At 50.3% G+C, this 15,639-nt stretch overlaps 1 protein-coding gene across 4 annotated transcripts in view; it reads right to left on the bottom strand.

Moving 5' to 3' along the window:
* Window positions 1–7,331, bottom strand: part of MYO19 (myosin XIX) — a 1,002,409-nt gene extending 995,078 nt beyond the window's left edge. For all 4 annotated transcript variants that reach the window (XR_005777529.1, XR_005777530.1, XM_040424125.1 and 1 more), the window contains exon 1: window positions 7,218–7,331. Coding sequence is in view for 2 of the 4 variants with exons in the window: in XM_040424125.1 (XP_040280059.1) it covers window positions 7,218–7,310 (93 nt within the window). In the remaining 2 variants the exon portion in view is untranslated. The remainder of the gene's footprint in view (window positions 1–7,217) is intronic.
* Between the last annotated feature and the right edge of the window lie 8,308 nt (window positions 7,332–15,639).

The following is a 15,639-nucleotide window of genomic DNA, read 5'->3' as shown; positions in this document are numbered from 1 at the left end:
ATGGAAAAGACGAGAAAAAGATTTTACAGGTGAGTTTCACAAATAATCTCCTTTTCTCGTACATTCCATTGGGGGACACAGACCATGGGACGTCCCAAAGTAGTGCAATGGGGTGGGAAAAAACATCAGCACCGCCAGGAGGAACGTCTAACGGTCAAACAGGAACCACAGCCTGCAAAATCCTGCGGCTAAAGACAGCATTAGCCGAAGCCAGCGAATGCAACTGATAAAACTTCGTAAAGGTATGTAAGGACGACCAGGTGGCCGCCTTACACAGCTGAGACGCAGAGGCACGATTGTGCCTTGCCCAGGAAGCTCCCACCGCCCTAATGGAGTGAGCGGTAATCCGAGCCGGGGGAACCCTGCCACGAGCGCGATAAGCCGCGGCGATAGTCGAGCGGATCCATCGCGCCACAGTGACCTTTGAGGCCGCAAGACCCTTACAAGGACCCTCGGGAATCACAAAGAGGGAGTCTGACCGGCGGACAGAAGCGGTAGCCGTCATATACACCTTCAGGGCCCGGACGACATCCAGGGAATGGAGAGCGTGGTCCTTGGGGTTTGCCGGAGAAGGACAAAAGGAGGGCAGGACAAGATCCTTGTTAAGGTGGAAGGGGGAGACCACTTTGGGCAAAAAGGAGGGCACCGGACGGAGCACCACCTTATCCTGGTGAAAAACCAAAAAAGGCACCTGGCAGGAAAGTGCGGCCACCTCCGATACCCGCCTTGATGGAAGTTATAGCCAAAGGAAGACCACTTCCAGGTGAGAAAGTTCAGAGGGAGACCTCCTTCAGAGGCGCTAAGGGGCCGTCTGGAGGGCGCGCAGGACTAAGTTGAGATCCCAGGAGGTAAAGGGGGGGACGTAACAGTGGATCCAAATGCGCCACCCCCCTTTAGAAAGGGCCTCACAGGACCCAGGAGAGCAAGTGTCTTCATAAAAAATGATGGCCAGAGCCAAAACTTGACACCTTCTGGGAACTGTAGCGGACAGTCCCATCTCGAGGCTGGACTGAAGAAACGAGAGGCACCAATCGGGACGGAAAAAAGAAGGGTAGGGAAACCCAAGTTCTCACAAAAGGCAGGAAGGCTTCCAGGTACGATAGCAAAAAAGTCCGGGAGGAAGACGGCTTCCTCGCTCTGATCATTGTTCTAACTACAGAATCCGAGAACCCTCTCTTCTTCAGGATGGCGGTTTCAACAGCCACGCCGTTAAACGAAGCGACCGTTAATTCCGGTGGAAGAGCAGGCCCTGAGACAGTAGATCTCTGTCGGGAAGAGGCCATGGGGCGTCGGCCAGCATCCGAGCGACGTCCAAGAACCATGCGCGGCGAGGCCAATCCGGGGCGATGAGAACGGTCGGAATCCCTTCCGCCTCGATCTTGCGTAGAACCTTCGGCAGCAGAGGGAAGACATAGAGGAGGCTGAAGTCCAGCCACGGAGCCACCAGCGCGTCCACCCCGTACGCCTTCGGATCCCGAGCGCGAGCCAGGAACACCGGATGCTTGTTGTTGAGCCTGGACGCCATCAAGTCCACATCCGGACGGCCCCATCGGCGGCAGACGTCTTCGAGTACATCCGGATGCAGAGACCACTCGCCTGGATCCACCTTGTTGCGGCTTAGAAAGTCCGCTGTCCAATTGTCGACTCCCGGAATGTGTACCGCTGACAACACCGGAACGTGAGATCCGCCTCACAGCAGGAATTCTCCTCACATCCTGCATCACCGACCGGCTGCGGGTCCCACCTTGATGGTTGATGTAAGCCACAGCCGTGGCATTGTCCGACTGAATCCTCACCCGGGCGGCCGGCAAGGAAGAGGAGTCCAATGGGAGAGGGAAGTGGAAAAATCGCTCTCAGCTCCAGGATGTTGATCGGGAGGCGAGATGTCCGCCGCCAAAAACCAACACCCTTGAACCGTGCGGGATTGGAGAACGCCGCCCCATCCCAGAAGGCTGGCATCTGTGGTAACGATCATCCAGGAGAAAGGGGAGGAAAGATCTTCCCGACGTCAGGTTCGTAGGAGACAGGCCACCAAGGGGAGAGCTGCCCGAACTCCCGCTGAGACAAGGCGGTGGATGCAAGCGTCCAGACCACGAGAGGTCTTGTCCCCCAGAAGAGAAAGGATCTCCTGTTACAGCGAACGAGTGTGAAACTGGGCATATGGAACGGCCTCGAAAGAGGCTACCATAAGACCCAGGACCCGCATGCACTCCCGGATGGAGAGACACGGGGAGCGCAGCAGGTGCGACACCGCCCCCTGGATCTGGGAGGACTTGGAGTCTGGAAGAAACACTTTGGCGGCCAAGGTATCCAAGACCATCCCCAGGAAGGAGAGCTTCTGGGAAGGGAGGAGAGAAGATTTTGGGAAGTTGATCAGCCAGCCGAACTGTTCCAGAGTCTGAACAGTGATCCGGACGCTGTCTTTGGCCAGCGGAAGCAAGGGGGCCTTTATCAGGATGTCGTCCAGGTAGGGCAGCAAAGAAATGCCCCTGGTGCAAAGTAGCACCATAAGCGGCGCTAGGATCTTGGTAAAGACCCGAGGGGTGGTCGCTAACCCGAAAGGAAGGGCAACAAACTGATAGTTCCGGCCACCAATGGCGAAGCGCAGGAATCGTTGGTGAGATTCTGCGATAGGGACATGCAGATAGGACATGCAGATACGCACCGACCCCTCCTTCTTTAAGACCACAAACAGGTTTGAATAGAAACCTGTGCCCTGTTCCTCTGGGGGAACTGGGGTAATAACCCCCCGGTCCAGAAGGGAAGAAACTGCCATCAAGAGGTCTGAGGCTCGGGCCGGATCCACCGGAACGCGAGAAGGGAAAAAACGTTCCGGCGGGCTGGACATAAATTCTATCTTGTAACCCGACGTTACAATTTCTAGAGCCCAGGCGTCCTGAACATGAGCCCTCCAAACCCGCTGATAAGAGAGCAGGCGACCCCCCACCACAAGGGGTGGGGGCGCCCCTTCATGCGGAAGATTGCTTGGGAGCAGTAGGGTGGGCCGACTGTGCCCTCGGGCGCCAGAAAGGCTAGGGAATGAAGGAGGGCTACTTGCGGGAGTCCAGAAACCCCCCAGCGGAGGAGGCAGACGACGTCCTGCTAGAAGAGAAGCGGCGAAAGGACTGGTACCAGGAACCGGAGAACCTGGTCCGAAAAGGGCGCTTGGACCTGGGTTGGGGAAGATGAGTGCTCTTGCCCCCAGTAGCGGCAGAGATTAACTCATCCAGCTGAGCCCCAAAAAGTCTGGAACCCTCAAAGGGGAGGTTAGCAAGGGAACGCTTAGAAGAAGCGTCGGCGTCCCACACCTTCAACCAGACCTCTCTGCGCTGAATAACCGAGATGGCTGAAATGCGGGCAAAGAGGGAACCAATGTCCATGGAAGCCTCGCAAAGGAACTTGGAAGCCGGAGATATCTGGAGAACCAAATCCAGTGTGTCAGGAGACGAATCTTGTTCCGCCAGGTCTTGGTGGTGGCGCTGCAACCACAACGAGAGGGCTCTGGCCACCCATGCTGAGACAAAAGCAGGCCTCAGGGACGTGCCCGCCAGTGAGAAAATGGATTTGGAAAGAGATTCTAGGCGCCTGTCCACAGCGTCCTGCAGAGAGGAGCCGTCTAAGACAGGGAGGGCCGTGTTTTTGGCTAACCTGGCCACCGGGGGATCCACCTTAGGGGGAGAAGACCACTTCTCCACACTGTCAGCAGGAAAAGGATAAAGCGTATCCATGCGTTTGGTGGCAGAGAACTTTTGATTAGGACGGTCCCAGGCCCTGGATATGACCGCGGAAAATTCCTCATGGACAGGAAACACGCCAGCCTCCGGCTTCTTGGGCGGGAAAAGGGCAAACTCCCGACTAGTGGAAGGAGGAGAATCCCCTTGGAGATTAAAAGTGTCACGGACAGCCGCCACTAAGTCAGCCACCATGGTGGAAAGCTTAGGCGGGGGGTCCCGCTCCATGACCTCGTCCGAGCCGGACAATTCCCCTTCAGACTTGCGCTCCCTGGGGGGGGGGGGGGGGAAGAGTCCGAACGCGCCTCTAGACGGGGGGGGGGGGGGGAGGCGGAGTCATTCGAAGAGGGATGCTGCCGCTCACGCTGCCTCTTAGCGGTCAAGCGTCCTCTGCGGGAACCACTGAGAAGAGATGGAGTGGTTGGCGCCACAGGATTGGGAACTGCCATACGTTCCATAAAGGACATGGCTTCCTTGGCGACTAGAGCCAAATCAGCGGCCGCGCTGGACATGGCAGATGACAGGGACAGGGGGGGAACTGGGCTGGGCAAGAGAAGGAGGAGAAGGATGATCCTGTCCAGGGGCAGGGCAGGAGGCACAGATACCAGAGACCAAAAGTGGCAGAAGACACTCCTTACAGGACCCAATTGTGGTCCGAGAAGAGGTCTTGGCAGACTTAAGGGGTGCCCCAGGCTTAGGCATGATGGCAATCAGAATTATAAGGCTAAGAGCGAAGCGCAGAGGCTCCGCCCCCCACAACATGTCATAGAAGCGCGAAAAGAGCGCGCGCTTTATGAAAAAATTTCCCCCGGCGCCGAACTCGGCGGTTAATGAAGGGAGTCAGAGGCCCCTGAAAGAAGCGGAAGGCCCGCTGCCGGCGGGTGCTGTTGGAGTGGTAGGAGCAGAGCCGCATCGGCGCCAGGCTGAGAAAGCCGAGCCGCATAGAAAAGCCTTGACGGCAGAGGCTTCCGCCCTCCCCTGGGAGAAATGTCCAAAAAGGTCCCCAGTATAGCGCCTCCAGATTCCCCCTGTACTCTCAGACAGAAAAACACCCATTCCCCATTCACCCAGGCGGCCCATAGGTATCAGGTAAGGAGAAAAAAAGGGGGGGGGGGGACCAGGGGGGATTGCAGCCATACTTATCTGCTCCTGCAGTCTTCGCCCTCTGTTCTGTACCAGCAGGGCTCACCTCTTCAGACATCTGACTCACCGGAGTACAGTGCTCTGGATGGAGGGCAGCAGCAGGTGACCCAGGAGCTGGTGGGATGCCACAGCTAACAGGTCGAGCCCGGATCCACTTGTCTTCTTGGGGAAAAAATGGAAGCAGCCAGGCAGCGTCCAAAGACGACGACGGCGGGCACTCCACAGGGGACAAGGAAAGCGCTATGCTGACCTGTGTCCCCATCTAGAAAGAAAATAAATAACAAACAGGAGTACAAAATAACGAACACTCATGCCGATCCATCTCCTGCTGGAGAATGGAATGGAAGACAGGAAGATAAGAAGACAAACTTCGGCTGGAAGCAAAGAAAAGCCACCTGGAGCAGTGGCGTAGGGATCGCCATAGCAGTGGCTATGGGGCCCTACGCCACTGGGGGCCCGTCCGGGCCGCCTTCTGTTGATTATTTTTTTTATTTACACACACACACAGGCCCGAGCCGCGAGACTAGTGTAGTGGGCGGGGCGCGGGCGGTCCGCGGCTCGGGCCTGGCTGGGGAGAAGGAGTCAGGACTGGAGCAGGGCGCACGCAGGGCCGGGCCGACACAGAGGCTGGGGAGGCTCCAGCCAGGCCACTGAGTAACTCAGAAGATCAGATGGTATATTCTAACCCCCAGGCGTTCCCATGGTGACAGGGACGCTTGCCTGGGGGTTAGAATATACAGGGCCACGCCGCTCACAGTAGTACATTTATAAACTAATCAGTAACTTTAACTTTAATCATTGACATTGCTGATCTCTTTACTTGGATACCTTACTCTGTCTTAGCTCCGGTAACAGCAGGCAGTGCGGGCGGTGCTGACTCACTTACTGAGGCATCTGTGTTATGCGGATCCGCAATTTGCGGACAGCAAAACACAGCACGGTCGTGTGCATAAAGCCTTACTATGAGGAAACAGCTTTGTCAGTTTGGACGTCCATGTGCCTAACATTAATAATTATTAACCCCATAATGTACCTCACATTAACCCCATGTTGCCCATTATGTGAGGATCTGTATAAAAAGCAAAAAATTCAAGTGTAGATAACAGCAAGTTTTTCCAAAAATTTGGTATTTGTTTTATATAGACTCAAAATTAAGTTAAGTACAATGTTCCACGAGAAAACAATCTCAGAATCACTTGGATAAGACTAGCGTTCGGAGCGGATCCGTCTGATGGTTTCATCAGACGGATTCCGCTCCTATTAATGCAGATGGTTTGCATCCGTTCAGAACGGATCCGTCTGCATTATAACTAAGAAAAATTTTCTAAGTCTGAAAGTAGCCCTGAGCGGATCCGTTCAGACTTTACATTGAAAGTCAATGGGAACGGATCCGCTTGAAGAATTGAGCCATATGGTGTCATCTTCCAGCGGATCCGTCCCCATTGAGCTTACATTGTAAGTCTGGACGGATCCGCTCGCCTCCGCACGGCCAGGCGGACACCCGAACGCTGCAAGCAGCGTTTAGGTGTCCCGCTCACTGAGCGGAGCGGGAGGCTGAGCGCTGGCAGGCGGATGCATTCTCAGTGGATCCGCCTCCATTGAGAATGCATCAGGGCTGGACGGCTGCGTTCAGGACCGCTCGTGAGCCCCTTCAAACGGAGCTCACGAGCGGACACCTGAACGCAGGTGTGAACGTAGCCTTAAAGCATTCCAGTTACTACCACATAAAGTGATACGTCAGATTTGCAAAATGTGACCACGGCAGGAAGGTGAAAAATGGCTGTGCCCTGAAAGGGTTAAGGATATATTCACATAACAATGGTGGGAAACAGATGTTAATATGGTAAACGTCTATTTTTTCACAATTCTTTTCTGCAAAACAGCCACCTTGACTTTTATGAAAACAGACAAATTAGACCACGTCGACCAGTCCCCACAATGTGAACACACCCATAGACTGTCACTGCTCTGAAAACAGGGAGTCATTGGGCCATTTCTCCAATGTCATGTGAATACAGCCTTTATAGCCATTGAGGGGGCTGGGACAATCTGTAAGATGTCCTCCAGGTTCACAAGCGCTATTATCCTGACAGAAGAGCGCCCTTTATGAGAGGGCGAGAGAGTACAAGCTCCCAGCACTTGCAGGGCAGGGGACTTGTGAGTGCATGCGGTACCGGCTCCGTTTTCCGTGTAGGACACGGTCAGACCCTTCTCGTCGTCCTGTGTGCGGGACGAGAGCTGCAGCAATCACTGCACAGAACTTCCTGGAGTCCGCTGAGGCGGCAGGTGGACTAACTATGAAGCCTGCCTTAGCACAGTACGGAAGAGGCACATAAAACTCACTGTCAACGTGTCATCGATGGGCAGACAGTTCTGCCTTTTATCCAAAGGAAACCCCTCGTCTCCGTCCTTACAAACTCCAACCAGAAGCGCCATCGCACACCTACTTTCGCGGTAGTGTCCAATACTACTCATGCGCAATAGGGACCTTCTGACGTCACGGGAACACAATGCACGATAAAGTCACGTGGCTCTATAGGTGATTCGGGAGAGAATGGCGTTTCATTTGTGTACATTATTTCCACTCTACACGCAATTATATCCAGTCGACTCGAGTCCCTACAGAACAGGCTGAAATGGAGTTCCTGTATGGAGGGCCCTGGAGAGATGAAAAACTTAGGCATGTTTATCAGTATTGCTACAGACCAGTTTAACCCCTTAGTGACCAAGCATGTTTGGCCTTTTTCCAGTTGTTACAAGTTATCCTCTATCCTGTGGATAGGTGATAACTATTGGATTGGTGGGAGTCCTATAGCTGGGACCCTCCCTGATCTAATAGTTATCTGCTATCCTGTAGATAGGGGATAACTTTTAACAAATGAAATATCCCTTGTCAAAATCTAGCTTGCTTATTAAAGGGGTATTCCGGTTGTTCCAAGTTATTCCCTATCATATCGGTGACCCCCCCCCCCCCCCCACAGTCACAAGAACAGGGGCGTCATACCCCCTCCAGACCCTCCTGAAATAAATGGAGCTGCCGGTCACACATGCTTGCGGTCACTCCATTCATTTCTATGCAAGTTCAGTATATAGCGGAGTACAGCACCTGGCTATCTCCGGAATTCCCATAGAAATCCATGGAGTGGTCACACATGTGTGACTGGCTGCTCCGTTTATTTTAGGGGGCTGCAGGGGGTACGGACCCCCATTATTGTGATTGTGTGGGGTCCCAACGATAGGACCCCTACTGATCTGATAGGGGATAACTTGTAACAGCCGGAATACCCCTTAATGAGAGGGTAGATTTTGGAAATCTAGCATGTGTCTCTTTAGCAGAGAATAATTAAAGGTTTTGCACATCCTAGTAATTCTGACATTTTACTTTATTTAGGTGGTAAAATTTAACTGAAACGATTGGCGTATACCGGTATATATAAAAAAAAATGCAAAAGTCTGTGAAAATCTGTAAAACATAGAATTTTTTCCCTATTTGCAACTGCAGTATTTCACATATACATAAATATTGTTTAGTATTTATCACAACTACAATTCCATATGTTTATTTTCCCTGCACTTCAAAAACATTTTCCTTTAAAAAAAATTAGATTTACAATTTTAACATTAATTTTTAAAGTACCGGTACATATTTTTTCCTGCACTAACTCCACATTTTGAGAACTAAACCCTTTAGGCTGGTTTCACACAGGCGTTGCGGGAAAAGATGCGGGTGCGTTGCGGGAACATGCATGATTTTTCTGCGCGAGTGCAAAACATTGTAATGCGTTTTGCACGCGTGTGAGAAAAATCAGCATGTTTGGTACCCAAACCCGAACTTCTTCACAGAAGTTCGGGTTTGGGATCGGTGTTCTGTAGATAGCATTCTTAATACAGAATATATAGTACAATAGGGCTGGAGGGGTTAAAAAAATAATAATAGTTTAACTCACCTTAATCCATTTGTTCGCGCAGCCCGGCTTCTCTTCTTTCTTCAGGACCTGGGTAAAGGACCTTTGATGACATCACTAGCGCTCATCACATGGTCCATCACTTGATCCATCACCATGGTGCTAGATCATGTGATGGACCATGTGATGAGCGCAGTGACGTCACCACAGGCCCTTTTCCTGTGCACAGCAAAGATAAAGACAGAAGAGAAGTCGGGCTGCGCGAAAAAGTGGATTAAGGTGAGTTAAAAAATGTTTTATTTTTTTTAACCCCTCCAGCCCTATTGTACTATATATTCTGTATTAAGTATGCTATTATTTTCCCTTATAACCAAGTTATAGGGGAAATTAATAATCGGGTCCCCATCCTGATCGTCTCCTAGCAACCGTGCATGAAAATCGCACCGCATCCGCACTTGCTTGCGGATGCTTGTGATTTTCACGCAGCCCCATTCACTTCTATGGAAAACGCACAATATAGAACATGCTGCGATTTTCACGCAACGCACAAGTGATGCGTGAAAATCACCGCTCATGTGCACAGCCCCATAGAAATGAATGGGTCCGGATTCAGTGCGGGTGCAATCCGTTCACCTCACGCATTACACCCGCGCGGAAATCTCGCCCGTGTGAAAGGGACCTTAAGGTATTTATCTGGGGGTGTAGTTTTTTGACACTTGGTCCCCAGGTTTTTTAAGAAATTAATACTAAGCGGGTGAAAATAAATGTTCATTTTTTACACAAAAGTGTCATTTGTACAGAGCACTTGAAAATGGAGCACACCCCAAAATGTATCACCCAGTTTCTCTTGACTTTAGAAATATCCCCATTGTGGCCCTAATCTTATGTCTTGACACATGGCAGGGCTCAAATGTAAAAATGCACAAAAGTGGCTTTAAGAACACAAATTGAAAATGCTTCAGGCCACATTGCACACTTGTAATGGCATTGAGCTGACAAAACAATAGAAAACCCCATTTTAAAAACCAGACCCCTTGAGGTATTCATCTAGGCAGGGGTACACCTAGCCCTTCTGCTGCCTGAGGCAAAAACTGAAACAGCCTCCCCCCTAATGCAAATTTCTTAAACTAACCCCTTCCCTACAGCCTTAAAGGGTTTCTGTCACCCCACTAAAGTGATTTTTTTTTTTTGGGCTAGTTAAATTAGTTGCTGCTGCAGAAATCCCCCCCCTCCTCTTGTTGATTGACAGGGCCAGCCGGGATCTCCTCCTCCGGCCAGCCCTGTCGGCATTTCAAAAATCGCGCGCCCGTGTTGAATCTGCGCAGGCGCTCTGAGATGAGGAGGCTCGTCTCCTCAGAACTCCCTCAGTGCGCCTGCGCCGATGACGTCTTCTATTTCGATGATGTCATCGGCGCAGGCACACTGAGAGAGCTCTGAGGAGACGAGCCCCCTCATCTCAGAGCGCCTGCGCAGATTCAACACGGGTGCGCGATTTTTGAAACGCCGACAGGGCTGGCCGGAGGAGGAGATCCCGGCTGGCCCTGTCAATCAACAAGAGGAGGGGGCGGATTTCTGCAGCAGCTACCAGCAAGTAGCCGCCCTACTTGCTGGTAGAGACCGAATTTGCATAGGATAAAACTTCGTTTTTTGACTAAACTGCTGGATCAAAGTAAGGAACACTATTATATTTTCATATATCGCTATATAACTAATTTAACTAGCCCAAAAAAAAAAAATCACTTTAGTGGGGTGACAGAAACCCTTTAACCACCTCCGGACCGCTGTACGCAGATTCGCGTTCCGGAGGTGGCAGCGCTGCGCACAATCACGCATATACGCGTCATCTCGCGAGACGCGAGATTTCGCTCCAAGCCGGCCCGCGCATGCGCATCGCGGGCCGGCAAAATTCAAACAAGAAGTTCGTCACCAGCCTGCCAGCAACGATCATTGACTGGCAGGCTGGCGATTTTAAAAAAATCCAATCAAAAGTCATATAACAGATCATATTAGTAAATATGATCTGTTATATGGCTTCTCTGCTCCTCTGCTGGTCCTTTTCGTCGGTTGGATCCAGCAGAGAAGCAGACTGAACTGTAAGTACACCAAACACTTCACTGTAGCCCCTGATCACCCCCCTGCACCCCAATTAACCCTTTGATCACCCCTTTGATCGCCCCTGTCAATCACCAGTGAAAGGAAAAAAGTGATCAGTGTAAACTGTTTTTTTTCACTAGTATTGGCTGTTAGGTTTTAGGGATAGTTTAGGCCCCTTGGTTAGGTAGTTAGCGTCAGTTAGCGCCCACCCCACCGCACCGCAGTCACTTTTATTCGCTGAATAGCGTATCGCTAATCAGCATTTGTACTTTTATAGTATCTGTAAGTGATCAAAACTGATCACGGTCAGATCTATAATAGTATTAGTGTCACTTTAGTTCGCCCTCCACCCAAAACGCAGTGTTTGCCTGATCAGGCCTGATCGGTCGCCCACACGTGCGTTCACCCACGCCCGCCCCACCGCAGTGACAAAAAATATATATTTTTTGATCACTGCACATTCATTTTCCACGCACTGCGGCGATAAAAAAATCAGTTTTGATATTTTTTATCAACCGCAGCGGCCTCCGGTACTTCGCTAGCCTCCCCTTTGTAAGACAGGCTTGCTTTTTTTCTTGGGTAGTCTCAGGGAATACCCCTAAATTTAGTAGTCCAAAATGTCAAACAGGGGGTATTCTTCTGAAGAGGCCTACAGGATTCTGACCCAGTCGGATGAGGAGTGGGAACCCTCATCTGATGAATCTAGAGGGTCAGAATATGAACCTGTGGAAAGCAGTGGCTCTCTGACCCAAAGTTCGGACGAGGAGGTGGAGGTCCCTGGCAGCACCAGGCGTACCCAGCCCCGTGTCGCTAGACCACAGGTTATGCAGGATCCGCTTCAAGAGCAGCAGAGTGGGGCTGTCGCTGCCGGATCACGTGGTGAGGCATACACCAGCAGCGCAGCCCTCCCTTGACCTAGTACCAGCACTGCCGTACAACATGGTGACGTGGCGAGCACCAGAAGGGCAGTTGAAGCTGGTACGGTGGCACGTGCACTAGTTACCCCGTCGCAGCCACCGCACAGACAGGCCCGTAGAGCCCCTAGAATCCCTGAGGTGCTGGCAAACCCTGATTGGCAGTCACCAACTTCAGCCGCACCTGTAGTTCCCCCTTTCACCGCCCAGTCTGGAGTTCGGGTTGAGACGGCTCAAATCGGTTCGGCCCTGGGATTTTTTGAGCTGTTCTTGACTGCGGAGCTCTTGGACTTAGTCGTGGCAGAGACCAACCAGTATGCCACACAATTTATATCCGCCAACCCGGGAAGCTTTTATGCCCAGCCTTTCCGGTGGAAACCAGTCCAAGTTTCCGAACTTAAAATTTTTTTGGGCCTTCTCCTCAACATGGGCCTGACAAAAAAGCATGAATTGCGGTCATATTGGTCAAAGCACCCTATTCATCACATGCCCATGTTCTCTGCTGCTATGTCCAGGGCACGATTTGAGGCCATCCTCCGTTTCCTGCATTTTAGCGACAACACCACCTCCCGTCCCAGAGGCCACCCAGCTTTTGACCGGCTCCACAAAATTCGGCCCCTCATAGACCATTTCAACCAGAAATTTGCAGATTTGTATACCCCCGAGCAAAACATCTGCGTAGACGAGTCCCTAATACATTTTACCGGGCGCCTTGGCTTCAAACAGTACATCCCAAGCAAGCGTGTCCGGTATGGGGTCAAATTGTATAAGCTCTGTGAAAGGGCCACAGGCTATACCCACAAATTTCGGATCTATGAGGGAAAAGATCAGACCCTGGAGCCGGTCGGTTGCCCTGACTACCTGGGGAGCAGTGGGAAGACAGTCTGGGACTTGGTGTCACCCTTATTCGGCAAGGGGTACCATCTTTATGTGGACAATTTTTACACAAGTGTGGCCCTCTTTAGGCATTTGTTTCTAGAACGGATTTGCGCCTGTGGCACCGCGCGAACTAGTCGCGTGGGCTTCCCCCAACGGCTTGTAACCACCCGTCTTGCAAGGGGGGAGAGGGCTGCCTTGTGTAACGAAGAACTGCTCGCGGTGAAATGGAGAGACAAGCGTGACGTTTACATGCTCTCCTCCATTCACGCAGACACGACAATCCAAATTGAGCGAGCAACCCGTGTCATTGAAAAGCCCCTCTGTGTCCACGACTATAATGCGCTCATGGGAGGGGTGGACTTCAATGACCAGATGTTGTCTCCGTATTTAGTTTCCCGCAGAACCAGACGCTGGTATAAGAAGGTGTCTGTATATTTAATTCAATTGGCGCTGTACAATAGTTTTGTTCTCTACAGTAAGGCTGGGAGAACACGATCTTTCCTCAAATTCCAGGAAGAGATCATCGAGAACCTCCTTTACCCAGGAGGTTCCGTGGCCCCATCCACCAGTGTAGTTAGCCGTCTACACGAGCGAGATTTCCCCAGTGTCGTTCCTGGTACCTCAACCCAACCGTCACCCCGAAAAAGATGTCGTGTCTGTAGCAGGAGTGGAATAAGGCGTGACACCCGCTATTTCTGTCCTGACTGTCCTGACCACCCTGCCCTATCCTTTGGTGAGTGTTTCCGGAAGTACCACACACAGGTACACCTAGCATAGGGATTGCATCTCACAGGACAGGCACACAGGGCTATTAGGGCCCTTTCTCTCTCAGCTGCTGCAAACCTCTCCTTTCACCTGGGATAAAGTGCATAACGTACTTCGCCACATCTTTGGGCGATTTGCGCTTTGCACATTGTCCCATGGGGAAGGAGAGGTTTGTTCTATAAAGGTAAAAAAAACTAAACAAAAAAAAAATTACCGGTAAGTAAAAAAGTTAAAAAAAGTTAATATGTTCTGTTCTAAAGTTAATAAAGTTATTGCTTTGCGGCCTGGTTTTTTCTTTTTTGTTTTGTTTTTTTTACCTTCCAGGTGGACCAACCGATCGACCAGCTGCAGCACTGATGTGCATTCGGACAGAAGCATTGCGCTGCTGTCAGATTACACGCAAGTCGGTGTATGCGGCGCTGCAAGACGAGATTTCTCCTCTGCAGTAAAAGATATGTTTGCCGAGGCATATGAGCTGAGGAGGTGGCGGTGTTCATATACTTTGGCAAACACTTTGTATATATAAAAAAAAAAATCCCGGCAATGATTTATTCATCCACATCGATTGATGTGAATGGAGAAATCTGGTTTGCCAGGGCATACGAGCTGAAGTGGGTATGGATGTTGGGCGGAGCTCCTATGTCCTGGCAGACACCTTTCCCCTCCTTTTTCTTTTTTTGGCAGAGATTTTTTCATCCACATTGATCGATGCGAATGAAGAAATCTGTGCCGTTCATTTTTTTCTTTCAGCCCAGAGGCTGAACGGAAAAAAAAAATCTCATTACCCGTATGCTCAATATAAGGAGAATAGCAGAAACTCCTAATGCTGGGCATACATGTAATGATTGCGGAGACCCTCAAATGCCAGGGCAGTACAAACACCCCACAAATAACACCATTTTGGAAAGAAGACACCCCAAGGTATTCGCTGAGGGGCATATTGAGTCCATGAAAGTCTGAAATTTTTGTCCCAAGTTAGCGGAAAGGGAGACTTTGTGAGAACAAAATCAAAAAAATCCATTTCTGCTAACTTGTGCCAAAAATTTTTTTTTTCAATGAACTCGCCATGCCCCTCATTGAATACCTTGGGGTGTCTTCTTTCCAAAATGGGGTCACATGTGGGGTATTTATACTGCCCTGGCATTTTAGGGGCCCCAAAGCGTGAGAAGAAGTCTGGTATCCAAATGTCTAAAAATGCCCTCCTAAAAGGAATTTGGGCCCCTTTGCCCACCTAGGCTGCAAAAAAGTGTCACACATCTGGTATCTCTGTATTCAGGAGAAGTTGAGGAATGTGTTTTGGGGTGTCTTTTTACATATACCCATGCTGGGTGAGATAAATATCTTGGTCAAATGCCAACTTTGTATAAAAAAAATGGGAAAAGTTGTCTTTTGCCAAGATATTTCTCTCACCCAGCATGGGTATATGTAAAATGACACCCCAAAACACATTCCCCACCTTCTCCTGAGTACGGATATACCAGATGTGCGACACTTTTTTGCAGCCTAGGTGGGCAAAGGGGCCCATATTACAAAGAGCACCTTTCGGATTTCACAGGTCATTTACCTACTTACCACACATTAGGGCCCCTGGAAAATGCCAGGGCAGTATAACTACCCCACAAGTGACCCCATTTTGGAAAGAAGACACCCCAAGGTATTCCGTGAGGGGCATGGCAAGTTCCTGGAATTTTTTATTTTTTGTCACAAGTTAGTGGAAAATGATGATTTTTTATTTTTTTTTTCCATACAAAGTCTCATATTCCACTAACTTGTGACAAAAAATAAAAACTTCCATGAACTTACTATGCCCATCAGCGAATACCTTGGGGTCTCTTCTTTCCAAAATGGGGTCACTTGTGGGGTAGGTATACTGCCCTGGCATTCTAGGGGCCCAAATGTGTGGTAAGGAGTTTGAAATCAAATTCTGTAAAAAATGACCTGTGAAATCCGAAAGGTGCTCTTTGGAATATGGGCCCCTTTGCCCACCTAGGCTGCAAAAAAGTGTCACACATCTGGTATCTCCGTACTCAGGAGAAGGTGGGGAATGTGTTTTGGGGTGTCATTTTACATATACCCATGCTGGGTGAGAGAAATATCTTGGCAAAAGACAACTTTTCCCATTTTTTTATACAAAGTTGGCATTTGACCAAGATATTTATCTCACCCAGCATGGGTATATGTAAAAAGACACCCCAAAACACATTCCTC

This window comes from Bufo bufo, chromosome 3, assembly GCF_905171765.1.
Source record: "Bufo bufo chromosome 3, aBufBuf1.1, whole genome shotgun sequence".
NCBI lineage: Eukaryota > Metazoa > Chordata > Amphibia > Anura > Bufonidae > Bufo > Bufo bufo.
Note: the sequence above shows the minus strand (reverse complement) of the source record. Positions and strands in the feature narration are given on the sequence as shown.